Consider the following 14,691-nt stretch of genomic DNA (forward strand, 5'->3'; position numbering starts at 1 on the left):
CAGGCAGTGATGGGGACAGTGCAAAGGCATGATTCTTTTTTCCCCCCTATCAAATGAATTTTTTTGAAATTGTCAATCTTTAATTTGCGAACTCAAACCGGCAGTGTAAACGCTCAGCAGCCCCTCACCAGTACTCTTGGAACTAACCTGTGTAAAATCTATGCAGCTGTACATGGCAAGAAGCCCTTTCCACATGCACAGAACGATGCTCTGCACAAGAGTTGCACGAAAAGTGAACGCATGGTGCTGCTGGTGGGCAGCAGCAATACTGAACACTGTACCTGCACCTCATGGTCTCTTGCAAATGACTTACGATGATGATCAGCGCTTGCAATGAGGAAGTCTGTCATGTGTATCTTCACCTGAAAAGGTAAAATTGACCGAATTCTCCCGAATAAAGCTTGCCTTTCCCATGTAGTACTCCAGAGTATTTCTTCTGTACCGCTTTCACCAGTGAGCCTTTTTCGTCATTTTAATGGAGACGGTTTTATCAGGTGTTCAGTGTTCACACCCCTAGTGGTTGGTCTTAGTTTTGTATAGCGTTTACATGTTTTAAACACAGGACATTTAGCTGCGTGTGTGTGTGTGTGTATATGTATGTGTGTGTGTATATATATATATATACACACACACACACACACACACACACATTGCCACAGTTGCCTATTTTAGTGAAGAGAGTACAGATGTTTTAAAAAACAGCTGTCTGATGTTCATTAAAAAAGGTGATGAATTGTACATTTAAAAAAAAAAAAAAACCTTAAAATAGGTAACTTTTGGTTGTTGATTGGTTAGTGATAGGAATGCTTGAAAGTGTACTTTCCAATGTTACTTTTTTTTGAAGTTATAATGCGGACCATTTATGTGTAATTTTATTTACTACTTTTTCCAGCATTACCGTTTGGTTGTTGATCTAAAATTGTATAAAACTTGTCATTGTATTGTGACTTTTTTTTTTTTTTTTTGTTTTAGACCTAAATGCTTAATTAAAAGCAGTTAAATATTTGCATTTTTTCCATTTTCTACAGGGCTGGGCAGCCCAGTGGTGCACTGCTTTTGCAGTGGATGTAGTAGAGAAGCAGTATAAAATTAAACACATAAAATAGGACCTGGGTAACAGTTAAACATAATGCTTCTAGTTGCTATAAGCAGAACTGTTTTCCCTCTAATGGATATCACAATGGTGTGAAGCCATCACCTTCATTTGAAATATGTTGAATACAGTAAATATGCAAATCAGAGGCAACATTTCCTAAAAGTTTAATTTTACAATAAATAAAATCTTTAGATGGGTTTAAGAAAGTGCAAATATTACCACAGTTAAACAATGAGGCACATTACAACAAAGCACAGCAAGTATGAAGGCATTTAAGGGGTTACAGCATCAAACTAAACTAAATTCTCATAGCAGCACTCTTAATCTGATTGTTACACACTCACACAGACAGAAGCATTTAACCAGCTAATAAGCAGTAGAATGTCTGATGGAATGTAAAAATGACTATATACACACACACAATATCTTTGTGCAAACAGGTCCATTCAAGTTCCAACTAAGTATTGTAAGGAAAAACAACCAATTCCTGATAAATATATTTTCATAACTACTTTTAATATCCAATTCTATCTTTGAAATTTTTCATTGTATCACTTATCTGAAAATGATCCTGCATACAAAATCACAGTATACATTAAGGAAATGCATAACTTAAGGGGAATGTGACAGACGAAAAAGAAATAGTTTGTGACTATTACTAAGTGAGATTAAATTGTGGAGAAATGGAGCTCATTTTACGCAGATATGTTTAATATAGCTGGCTAATACACACCCACACAAATAAATAGACATATCTAGAACCAAATGTATAATGACTATAGCAAACTATGTATAACAAATATCCACAAGCAAGTATCTGTCCATATCCATAAAATGCAGTGAAAAAAGTACAGTGGTTGTAGATGCTCAGTTGTGCACGGGTATGGTGTTCTTACAGTCCAGGCAGGGCTGGTGGCCAGCGGCAGGCAGTGCCACCGCATGCTCTGTACTCGCAATGAGCAGGGTGTCCAGGGTAATCTCCGTGCATTTGGCGATGAAGCGAATAAAGGGGCGCACGTCGCCCTCATTGGCCATGTCCAGTGTGCTATAGTACTCAGCACGCTGCTCCTTGCGGATGGTGATGGGCGGGTAGCGTGCCTGCATGAGCACCAGGTTCATGAGGAGCCGAGATGTCCTGCCGTTGCCATCAGTGAAGGGGTGCACGTACACGAGCTTGTAATGAGCCAAAGCAGCGAACTCCACCGGATGCAGGCTGAAGGCCTCCTCCGAGTTCAGCCACTGCACCAGCTCTTGCATGTGCCGGGTGAGGTCCTGTGGGTGCGGTGGGATGTGGTGACCGACAAACACCTGGTTGGTTCTCAGTCGCCCGGCCTCAACAGGATCTGCATGGCCCAAGACGCGTCGGTGAATCTCCAGGATGTCATCAATTGTGATAGAGCCCAGACGTGAAAGCAGGGTGCTGTTGATGAACTTCATGGCAGAGTCAACCCCAATTACCTCGTTCTGCTCCTGTAGACTCTTGCCAGGCACCGAGTAACGTGTGTCGATAATGTGGCGGATCTCAGACAGTGTCAGCGTGTTGCCCTCAATAGCCACTGTGTGGTAGATGTGATGGTAGTAGGTCTCTTCCATCACCCGCCGTAGTGCTGAGTTGCCCTTGGGAATGGACATGAGCCTGCGCACCTTGCCGTCAATGATGCTGAAGTGGCGCTGGTCAATCTCGGCCACCAGGGGGAGAGTGCGGTCACGGTTCATCAGCGCCTTCTCGTTGCAGGGGGAGATGGCCAGGGCCTTGGAGTAAAGGTGGTCAGCCTGGACGACATCCTTCTCCTCCTCCAGGATGGTGCCCAGCTCTGTGAGGGCCTCCACAAAGTCCGGGTTCATGTTGAGCGCGTGCACTAGCAGCTTGTGGGCCTTCTCCCTCTTGCCCTGCTTCTTCATCTCCAGTGCCTGCTGCAGGGCGGCCTTGGCCTCAAGCTTGTTTTCTGCATCATATTTGACAGTATCTCAAACTCATACAGACTATTTATGTACAATATTGCAATATTCAATTACATGCACTAAGTATATATGCGGGGGGGCATGGTGGCACAGTGGGTTTGGCCAGAGCCCGCTGTCTGGTGGGTCTGGGGTTCGAATCCCGCTTGGGGTGCCTTGTGACAGACTGGCGTCCCGTCCTGGGTGTGTCCCCTCCCCCCTCGGCCTTGTGCCCTGTGTTTCCGGGTAAGGCTCCGGCTCGCCCGCTTGGTACCAGCAGTTGTTGACAATTACAAGTATATGCGCACACATTTCTGCACAGAAACACTACAATAAATAGAGGTCCACAATCCCCCATCTGCAATTATGAAATCCAAAAAGCTCTGAAGTTTGGTGCTAAACCTGTATCCTCAAGTAACCACATATACATGCAATCAATGTTCAGTACAAGTACTTACCTCCGTCTGAAGTTTTACTCAACAATTTCCCAAGAAATGAGAAGTACTAGAGTATCTACTGCATGTATTTATCCCACTGTTTCATTTATCGCTTTATTACTACATAAATAAACTAATACTTTTCATAGCCTATTTGTCCTACTGACCATGAATATTCATTAATTCATTCATTCAATTAATTTGCTGCAGAAAAATGAATAAGTTTGATTACAGGGTGCTGCTGCAGATCCTGGTGTGGGTATGTAAGGGTATGTGCATTGTGCTATCTTTCTAACGTCCAAAAAATTCTGCACCTGGCCACAGGTGTTTTGGATAAGGGACTGTGGACCTGTATTACATTTATACTTATTCATTTAGCTGATGCTTTTCTCCAGAGTGACTTACAATGTTAATCTACTTACAGCTACTTACCCATATGTACAGCTGGGTAATTTTACTGGAGAAATTTAGGGTAAGTACCTTGCTCAAGGGTACTACGGCCAGAGGTGATTCAAACCGCTGACCTTTGGGTCAAAAGGCAGCAGCTCTAACCACTGCTATCAGCTGTCCCAGCTGCATTACATGTTGTGAACAGCCTGAGAAGCAAATATATGTTTTCACATGGCACATTACTTTGAAACCCTTGATACGTTTCTCGTGGTGCTAAAGTGTAACTATGTAAAATCATTCATCTGTTTCCTGTAAAATGATGTAACAATCAGCAAGGCTGTGGCTGATTCATTTGGGGACTTGTTTGTGCCCCAAAGGTCTTCACTACTCTCTTTAAGAGTTTTTTTGTGCACACAGCTACCACACTCAGTGTTTCAGGTGTGTATCACAAAGTGTTGCCTACATAGTGGAGCTGGAGGGCCTCAAGTAATACCCAAGCGCATCCCCGATCTGACTTAAGGCAGCAGCCTTACCTGCACTTGGCTTATCTCGGAGCGGGAGCAGGTCAAACACTGTGCCGGGCACCGTGAGGCTAGTGGAGTACAGGGGTGTATGTTGTGTGCTCCCCCACAGCTGGCATCGCAACAGTGCCAGGCCATGCAGTGTGGCGCAGCACTGCTCCTCCTCCCCCACCAAGGGCAGGAGCAGCGCCAGAAGGGAGCCCAGAAGCAGGCAGAGCAAGGGGGCCCAGCCCCAGGGCAGGCAGCTGCCGGCACAGCGCCATGCCCACACTGCTGCCATCAGGGTCGGACCCGTCCGTCCGTGGACCACATCCCTAGCATTCGCCTTCGCCGTGCTTCCTGAACACCAAAGTAGAGCACAAGGGTGAAAACAGAGCCAAAACATCTACGGGAAAATCCAAAAGAAAGAGCATTTTCTTTCTGCAGTTTTCCTGTAAACTTTATTTCAGGTGTTCCACTGCTCTGGGTGACGTTACCCTTTAAAGTCAGTACCGGAGCAGCGGATGGTGTAGTGGGTACAGCTACTGCCTTTGGATCCAAGGGTTGCAAGTTTGACTCCCACCTCCAGCTGTGCCCTTGATCAAGGCACTTACCATAACTGCTCCAGAAAAGTTACCCCAGGTGTATAAAAAGATAAATCTTTGGAGAAAAGTTACAGGTAAATGAGTAAGTAAATGATTTAGTAAATTATGTACTACTTAACACACACATACAGAATATGCTTAGTACCGCAAGACAGAATGATGTGTTATGATGCACAACATACCCCATGTTCTCTTCGTGCACTACCGTGATATATACCAGGCTGTACACTAGGCATACAATGGAACACACCATGATTACATTCATGAACACAGCCGCCTCCTCCCAACAGCGCCTACTTACCTATTATAGATAAATAATATTATTATTATTATTATTAATAATACAAAGTCAAGTGGAAAGCTGAGAGGTCGCGTGTTGTACTTGTTGTAGCTGAGCAGCAGGAGAGGCCCAGCGGCACGCGCGGCTGTGTCACACATCGCCCACGCCGGCTCTTCACACCTTACAAGTCACATTTCCACCAGTTTACAAGACACTGTTAAGGATGTGAGCAGATTATTCCAAAACCAAAATGTAACATGTATAACATTACCTGTAATATTTGCTTTCGTACTCGATTTCCTCTAATACACGTTTCCTCTCCCTAATAAAACACATCACCACTTTAAGCCAATAACTGCAAGAGCTTCGTTCCTGAAATCGACTTCGTCCCGTCGTTATCGCTGATTGGTCCACTCCACATTGTACAATATTTACAATTGGTCACAAACTCGTCAACACCGAGACGTGGGAACACGCATACCGGTTTATTGTTTCGTCCGATTGGACAGTACGACGATAACAGTTTCAGGTTTTTAAAAGGATCCTCGACCTTATAGGCGAAGCGACTGTAGGATAGACTAAGTGGTATTTCCCTCAGTTCAGAAACATAGCTAAATTAAGGTGATTCCTATGTAGGCAGGATGCTGAGAAACTGGTTCATGCTTTTGTTTCAAGTATCTGGACCATTGTAATGCATTATTATCGTGTTGTCTATACCAGACTGTATCCAGGCTACAGTTGTTGGTACAAATGAAATGCTGCTGCGAGAATTGTCACTAGAACTAGGAAGTACGACCATATAACACCGGTACTTAATCGTTGCATTGGCTCCCAGTTACATTTAGAGTTGTTTACAAAATCCTGCTTTTGACCTATAATAAGGCAGTACGTGGCTTACCTTTGTAAGATTATTGTTGCAATTCCCGTTGGCTGTCCTTTTCATCCTTTCTGTAACCTTTCTAATCTTTAAGTGATTTACTAACAATTTGTTTCTTGTTGAGCATTGTTTCCCTATGATAAGACCTGAGGAGGCCGCCCTTTATACCAGCATCCATGCTGACTGAAGCTGATGACCGCCTGCCATGGTCAAGGCGTACCTATGTGAACTGGCATTAAGTTAACACTCAGCTACAATGTTATTGTTGGTTGTAAATCGACTAAAAAGTCTTGAGGGGTGTGCAACCACTGGCACTTGGACCCCCAGAGGTTTTTTCTTGCTTCACTTCATTTGAGAGTTTTTTGTTCCTTTCCTCCGTGGCCAGTAGGCATACTGCTTTAATAAGTCAAAATTAACTTTTTTTGTCACTTCCACAATATGTTTAGAACATACATCAGAGTGAAATACCGTTTCTCCTGGACCATGGTGTGACATAAAGGACAACATATACCATTACTATTACAGTACTGTTAACAATAACTATCTACTAAACTAAAAACACTGGAATAAAGTGCAGTGGTGTGGTCGGTTCAATAAATATAAATATTTATTTAATAACTGCATTGATGCTACGGTGGCGCAGTGGGTTGGACCGGGTCCTGCTTTCTGGTGGGTCTGGGGTTCAAGTCCTACTTGGGGTGCCTTGTGGCGGACTGGCTTCCCGTCCTGGGTGTGTCCCCACCCCCTCCGGCCTTACGCCCTCTGTTGCCAGGTAGGCTCCGGTTCCCCGCGACCCCATATGGGACAAGCGGTTCCTAAAATGTGTGTGTGTGAATTGAAGTGCGGAAACGCTGCCGGAGGGAACAGACGACCGCTGGACAGAGTCATTGGGGCAATCGTTGTTATGCGAAAGAAAAAAGCTGTTTAGCTGGCTCCTTTGTTCAAAAACATTAATGCCACAGAATTTTGATGATTCACAGGGTTGTCACTGAACAGAAGAAGATCACGCGACGAAAGTGTCACATAAGAACCACTGTGGACAGAGTGTTAAAAGTCACACGGGTCGGCGATGAATGCCAAGTCAGGTGTATGTTCTCCCCGTGTTTAGGTTATGATTCGTGGCCATCACACACCCGAAGTGACGGGAACCTGTTTAACCTCGCAAGGCTTAAGGCCCGGTCGAAGGTACGAAAGGTTTTCATCCGTGATATGCTGTTTGCTGATGACGCTGCTCTGGTGTCTCAGACACACAGGAAGAGCTTCAGCGGCAAATGGATTGCTTCTCTCGCACAGTTGAGGCCTTTGGTCTCAAAATAAGCTTGGAGAAAACCAATGTTATGGGACAAAGTACCCCTCAACCTCCATCAATCTCCATCGGCAACTACACTCTGAGGCCGTTCACGCATTCAATTACCTTGGGTCGACCATCACAGATACCATGTCACTGGAGCCTGAGCTCAATAAAAGAATAGGAAAAGCCGCCATGACTCTGTCCAGTCTCAGCAGGAGAGTGTGGATGAATGGCATGCTCTCCAGGCGTACTAAGATCAAAGTTTACTGTGCTTGCGTTCTTGGAGTTCTGCTCTACGGAAGTGAAACATGGACTTTGTATGCCCACCAGGAGAAAAGATTGAACACATTCCACCTGCGTTGTCTCAGACGCATCCTCCAGATCTCGTGGAAGGACAAAGTTACTAACAGTGACGTCCTTAATCAGGCTGGATTGCCAAGCATGCAGACCATCCTCAGGCAACGCAGGCTACGGTGGCTAGGGCATGTCTGTCGGATGGATGATGGAAGGATCCCAAAAGACATCCTGTATGGGGAACTGGCCTTTGGTGTACGTCCAACCGGACGGCCCCATTTGCGCTTCAAGGATGTGTGCGAAAAGGATTTGAGAGAGCTTGACATTAATGTGAATGGCTGGGAGGAGCTGGCAACTGATCATTGCAGCTGGAGGCGGGAACTTCATCAAGGTCTGGGACGTGGCGAACAACAGCTGCGACTACAGGCTGAGGAGAGGCGAAGACGCAGGAAGGTCAGGCTTCAAGTGGAACATATGAACAGCACCCAGCACATCTGTTGCAACTGCGGCAAGGACTGTCATTCTCGTTTGGGCCTTCACAGTCATGGTCGGCGATGCAAACCACCATGAAGTGGACAAAACCAAGGCGCAATTCCATGGTCTTTCTAGACTGATGGATGCCAATGACGTGGCCATCATCCTGTTTGTTTTTTTGCTTTGTTGCCTCAAAAGTGCAAAGAACTTAAGATCATTTTGCGTTTGGCTTTTTTTTCCAAATGTATAAAATATTTCGAAAAACTGCTATATTTTAATTTTCTGAAGCAGGCGCGTTTAAAACGTGAACTTCTTTTTGTTTTTCCACAGTACAAATAAGGGTTACTGCTGAAAAAGGCGAGTAAATTGTATTAACAGCAGAGGGCGGTAAAGAGACATTAATATTGTTAGAGCACCAGAAAATGTCATCTTGTTTTTTATCATCACGATAGTGACAAGGAACGATGGACATTACATTAACAAATGCAACGATCATTATCATGTATATTAGTAGTTTATTGTTTTAGTGGGATAAGGCTTCTGAGATTCAATCTGTACCATTGTGACAGTGCATTAGCTGTAGCTCAGCATTCAATACCATTGTGCCCTCCAAGCTTGATTTGAAAGTACAGGCTCTGGGCCTCAACAGCTACCTTTGCAGCTGGGTCCTGGACTTCCTGTCAGGCAGAAGCCAGGTGGTCAGAATTGGCAGCATCATCTCCTCCCCATTGACCCTCAACACTGGAGCCCTGCACGGCTCTGTCCTCTGCTCTGTACTGTACTCCTTATACACCTACGACTGCATGGCTACACACAACTCCAATGTCGTTATCAAATTTGTGGATAAGACAACAGTGGTAGGTCTGATCACCGAAAACAATGAGACAGCCTGCAGAGCAGAGGTGCGCACTCTGACACGCTGGTGCCAGGAAAACAACCTCTTGCCTAATATCAGAAAGACCAAGGAGCTTGTAGTGGACTTTAGGAGACAGGACAGGGTGCACACCTCCATCACCATCGACGGGACGCCAAGATGGGATGCCTTTATGACCCCAGTATACCCATCTTCTGATGGCTACTTCCAGCAGGATAACGCGCCATGTCACAAAGCTCAGTCATCTCTTGAACATGACAATGAGTTCAAATGGCCCCCACAGTCACCAGATCTCAATCCAATAGAGCGCCTTTGGGATGTGGTGCAACGGGAGAATCGGATCATGGATGTGCAGCCGACAAATCTGCAGCAACTGCGTGATGCTATCATGTCAATATGGACAAAAATCTCTGAGGAATGTTTCCAGCACCTTGCTGAATCTATGCCACAAAGAACTAAGGCAGCTGTGAAGGCAAAAGGGGATCCAACCCGGTAGTAGCAAGGTGTACCTAAAAAGTGGCCGGTGAGTGTACGTGTATGTTTACTGTTTATACTGCAACAGCTGTGGAGAGCACACCAAAGATTTTCACAACCTGTATACTTGTGGTTATGGTAAAGTGACAATAAAGTGATTTGATTTGATTTGGACAAGAGGTTATGTATGACAGATGGGTGATGGATGGATGATGGCTGAGTAATGGATGGGTGATGGAGCAATACTGTGAGCAGTGGAAAGGGGAAGACCCAGAAAGTAGCAGTTTACTTAGTTTATTTAGACTTGGCAAGGAAGGTAGGCTGTCCATGTCAGGGGTCTCTAACAAAATTCCTCAGCCACCAAAACAAAATCATATAAAATGTAATACATCATATCCTGCCTGAAATTGTGCTTGAGACCCCTAGTCCAAGTGGTACTTTATAACTCTTTAGTGCTGCTGGACACTGACAACGTAAGCATGTGAATCGTATTATTGTTCTGCACAGCTGGCGCTTAAGCTTAAAAATTTATAAAGCTGGATTCAAATCTTCCTCAGATTCCTTAGGCCTTAGCAGATACTTTTCTCCCAAGCTCAGAGTAAAAAGTGCAAATGTTAATTATCACTTCTTCTCTGTTGCTTCTGTCCAAACCAACTTTACCATATTTTGCACATTTGTAATAGCTGTATGGGGGCGCGGTGGAGCAGTGGGTTGGACCGGGTCCTGCTCTCCGGTGGGTTTGAGGTTCGAGTCCCACTTGGGGTGCCTTGCGGCGGACTGGCGTCCCGTCCTGGGTGTGTCCCCTCCCCCTTTGGCCTTATGCTCTGTGTTGCCGGGTAGGCTCCGGTTCCCTGTGACCCCGTATGGGACAAGTGGTTCAGAGAATGTGTGTGCGCGCGTGTGTGCGTGTGTGCGCGTGTGCGTAATAGCTGTATTACAAGTAGTGGGGGATGTGGTGGTGTGGTGGGTTTGGCCAGTACCTGCTCTGTGGCGGGCTGGGCTTTGAGCCCTGCTTGGGGTGCCCTGTGATGGACTGGTGTCCTGTCCTGGGTGTGTGCCCTCCCCTTGCTCCCTGTGTTGCTGCGTAAGGTCCTGGCTCTCTGACACCTTGCTTAGGACAAGCAGTTGTTGACGTTGGTTGGTAATTACCAGTACTTTGATCAAGAGTACTACTGCAGCAGTGAGGGAATGGGGCTTGAACCAACAACCTGAAGCTTTCATGTGTTCAACTGCTATGCTACCCCAACCAAAAGATTTAGATATTCAACTTCTACCATACCCCTCCGTGAACCGCCACCTTATCGTGGTGGAGGGGTTTGAGTGCCTGAATGAGTCCAGGAGCTATGTTGTCTGGGGCTATATGCCCCTGGTAGGGTCTCCCATGGCAAACAGGTCCTGGATGACAGACAAGACAAAGTGCGGTTCAAAAGCCCCTTATGAAGAAACTAAAACCAAGGCTTTCGTTTACCCCGCCCGGTATGGGGTCACCGGGACCCCACCCTGGAGCCAGGCCTGGGGGGGAGGGCTCGCATGCGAGTGCCTGGTGGCCAGGTCTATGCCTACGGGGCCTGGCCAGGCTCAGCCCGAAGCCATGACGTGGAGCCGCTCTTCGGTGGGCTCACCACCTGCCGGAGGAACCGTAAGGGGCCGGTGCATTGTGATTTGGGCGGTGGTCGGGGCCAAGTGCCCGGCCGACCCAGACCTCAGGCGCCAACTCTGGTTTTTGGGACTTGGAATGTCACCTCACTGGCAGGGAAGGAGCCTGAGCTGGTGCAGGAGGTTGAGAGATACCATCTAGATATAGTCGGGCTCACTTCCACTCACAGCTTGGGTTCTGGAACCACTCTTCTCGACTAAGGGTGGACTCTCCACTATTCTGGCGTTGCCCAGGGTGAGAGGCGGCAGGCGGGCGTGAGCTTATTAATAGCCCCCCAGTTTAGCCGCTATGTGTTGGAGTCTACCCCGGTGAACGAGAGGGTCGTCTCCCTACGCCTTCGGGTCAGGGAACGGTCTCTCACTGTCGTTTGTGCTTATGCGCCTAGCGGCAGTGTGGAGTACCCGGCCTTTTTGGAGTCCCTGGGGGGCGTGCTGGAAAGCGCTCCCACTGGGGACTCTGTCGTTCTACTGGGGGACTTTAACGCCCACGTGGGCAGCGACAGTGATACCTGGAGGGGCGTGATTGGGAGGAACGGCCTCCCTGATCTGAACCCGAGCGGTGAGTTGTTATTGGATTTCTGTGCTAGTCATGGTTTGTCCATAACAAACACCATGTTCATGCATAAGGGTGTCCATCAGTGCACTTAGCACCAGGACACCCTAGGTCGGAGGTCGATGATCAACTTTGTAGTCGTTTCTTCTGATCTTCGGCCATATGTCTTGGACACTCGGGTGAAGAGAGGGGCTGAGCTGTCAACTGATCACCACCTGGTGGTGAGTTGGATTCGATGGCGGGGGAAAAAGCTGGACAGACCTGGCAGGCCCAAACGCATAGTGAGGGTCTGTTGGGAACGTTTGGCAGAGGCCCCTGTCAGAGAGGTCTTCAACTCCCACCTCCGACAGAGCTTCAACCAGGTCTCGAGGGAAACTGGGGACATTGAGTCCGAATGGACTATGTTCCACACCTCCATTGTTGGGGCAGCAGTTCGGAGCTGCGGCCATAAAGTCTCCGGTGCCTGTCGCGGCGGCAATCCCCGAACACGGTGGTGGACACTGGGGGTAAGGGATGCCGTCAAGCTGAAGAAGGAGTTCTATCGGGCCTGGCTGGCTCATGGGACTCCTGAAGCAGCTGACGGGTACCGGCGGGCCAGATGGAGCGCGGCTCTGGCAGTCGCCGCGGCAAAAACTTGGGCCTGGGAGGAGTTCAGTGAGGCCATGGAGGAAGGCTTTCGGTCGGCCTCAAAGAGATTCTGGCAAACCGTCCGGCGACTCAGAGAGGGGAAGCGGTGTTCCGCCAACACTGTTTACAGTGGAAGTGGTGCGCTGCTGACCTCAGCTGAGGATGTCCTCGGGCGGTGGAAGGAGTACTTTGAGGATCTCCTCAATCCCTCCGACACGCCTTCCGTAGAGGAAGCTGAGGCCGGGGACTCGGGGGGGGGACTCGTCCATTACCCTGGCTGAAGTTGCTGAGGTAGTCAAAAAACTCCTCGGTGGCAAGGCTCCGGGGGTGGATGAGATCCGCCCCGAGTTTCTCAAGTCTCTGGATGTTGTGGGGCTGTCTTGGCTGACACGCCTCTGCAGCATCGCGTGGAGCTCGGGAACGGTGCCTCTGGACTGGCAGACCGGGGTGGTGGTCCCTCTTTTTAAAAAGGGGGACAGGAGATTGTGTTCCAACTATAGGGGGATCACACTCCTTAGCTGTCCTGGTAAAGTCTATGCCAGGGTACTGGAGAGGAGAATCCGACCGATAGTCGAACCTCGGGTACAGGAGGAGCAATGCGGTTTTCACCCTGGCCGTGGAACACTGGACCAGCTCTATACCCTCACTAGGGTGTTGGAGGGTTCGTGGGAGTTTGCCCAACCAGTCCATATGTGTTTTGTGGACCTGGAGAAGGCATTCGACCGTGTCCGTCATGGCATCCTGTGGGAGGTACTTCGGGATTATGGGGTTCGGGGCTCGCTGCTACGAGCTGTTTGTTCCCTGTATGACCGGAGCAGGAGCTTGGTTCGCATTGCCGGCAGTAAGTCAGACCTGTTCCCGGTGCATGCTGGACTCCGCCAGAGCTGCCCTTTGTCACCGATTCTGTTCATTATCTTCATGGACAGAATTTCTAGGCACAGCCAGGGAACGGAGGGTGTCTGTTATGTGGCCGCAGGATCTCGTCTCTGCTTTTTGCCGACGATGTGGTCCTGTTGGCTTCATCAAATCATGACTTGCAGCGTGCACTGTGGAGGTTTGCAGCCGAGTGCGAAGCGGCGGGGATGAGAATCAGCACCTCCAAATCCGAGGCTATGGTTCTCAGTCGGAAAAAGGTGGATTGCTCCCTCCAGGTTAGGGGGGAGCCGCTCCCTCAAGTGGAGGAGTTTAAGTATCTCGGGGTCTTGTTCACGAGTGAGGGAAAAATGGAGCGGCAGGTTGACGGACGGATCGGTGCGGCGTCCGCAGTAATGCGGTCATTGTACCGGTCTGTTGTGGTGAAGAGGGTTCAATTTACCAGTCGATCTACGTTCCTACCCTCACCTATGGTCATGAGCTCTGGATCATGACCGAAAGAATGAGATCGCAGATACAAGCGGCAAAAATGAGTTTCCTCCGCAGAGTGGCTGGGCGCACCCTTAGCGACAGGATGAGGAGCTCAGTCACCCGGGAGGAGCTCGGAGTAGAGCCACTGCTCCTCCGCATCGAGAGGAGCCAGTTGAGGTGGCTCGGGCATCTGTTCCGGATGCCTCCTGGACGCCTCCCTGGGGAGGTGTTCCGGGCTTGTCCCACTGGGAGGAGGCCTCGGGGCAGACCCAGGACACGTTGGAGAGACTATGTCTCCCGGCTGGCCTGGGAACGCCTTGGGGTTCCCCCAGAGGAACTGAAGGAAGTGTGCGGGGAGAGGGCAGTCTGGAGGACTCTGGTCGGACTGCTGCCCCCGCGACCCGGCCCCGGATAAAAGCGGAGGAAGATGGATGGATGGATGGATGGAACTTCTGCCATAATTTACCTATCTATAGAAGAGGATATTTTTACTGCAACGATGCAGGTTAATGTCAACAGTACAATAGCAGGAGCAGAAAGTAAAACCAGTACCCTTGCGTTTTTGAAAGCTACAGACCAAACCAATGTTTTATCCCAATGACTCACAGATATGTTACAGGTTGTCTGTCCCATCCCCCAGAGCCCAGTTACATGGTTTGAGCCAACAGCCATGTGGTTGAGAGCCTGTGTCTCTGGCTACTGTTCCACACTTAAAATATCAAGTAGCAAGTTCAGCACAAGAATTAAAATCCCAGATTGTTCCCAACCTCTTCCTGTTGTTTTTGCCAAGCCAGTCAGCTTTGTTCTCAGGTCTGCAAAACTCAGTTTGAGGACAAGGGTGGAGAAGTTTACATGTGGGATAATAATTCTATAAATATAATTAAAAAATATTGAGAATATATAAATATTCATAACATATTTGTGAGTCTTTAGGAAAAAATTGCAAATTAATCTGTTGCAGCAAGTGGCACCGTTGTGAGA

At 48.1% G+C, this 14,691-nt stretch overlaps 1 protein-coding gene across 1 annotated transcript; it reads right to left on the reverse strand.

Moving 5' to 3' along the window:
• Positions 1–1,268: 1,268 nt before the first annotated feature.
• Positions 1,269–5,604, reverse strand: ficd (FIC domain protein adenylyltransferase). The gene is made up of 3 exons (XM_018748957.1): positions 5,518–5,604; positions 4,395–4,721; positions 1,269–3,042 (listed from the first exon to the last, which is right to left on the reverse strand). Exons 2-3 carry the CDS (start codon positions 4,660–4,662, stop codon positions 1,964–1,966), a joined length of 1,347 nt encoding a protein of 448 aa, XP_018604473.1. The 5' UTR covers positions 4,663–4,721; positions 5,518–5,604; the 3' UTR covers positions 1,269–1,963.
• Positions 5,605–14,691: the final 9,087 nt, after the last annotated feature.

The sequence above is a fragment of the Scleropages formosus genome, chromosome 19 (assembly GCF_900964775.1).
Source record: "Scleropages formosus chromosome 19, fSclFor1.1, whole genome shotgun sequence".
NCBI lineage: Eukaryota > Metazoa > Chordata > Actinopteri > Osteoglossiformes > Osteoglossidae > Scleropages > Scleropages formosus.

Excerpts from the sequence above, each read along its gene's own strand:
- ficd (XM_018748957.1), bottom strand. The coding sequence starts at position 4,662 with ATGGCAGCAGTGTGGGCATGGCGCTGTGCCGGCAGCTGCCTGCCCTGG. Across the intron at positions 3,043-4,394 it reads CCGAGATAAGCCAAGTGCAG|AAAACAAGCTTGAGGCCAAG; the intron begins GTAAGGCTGCTG and ends AATATGATGCAG.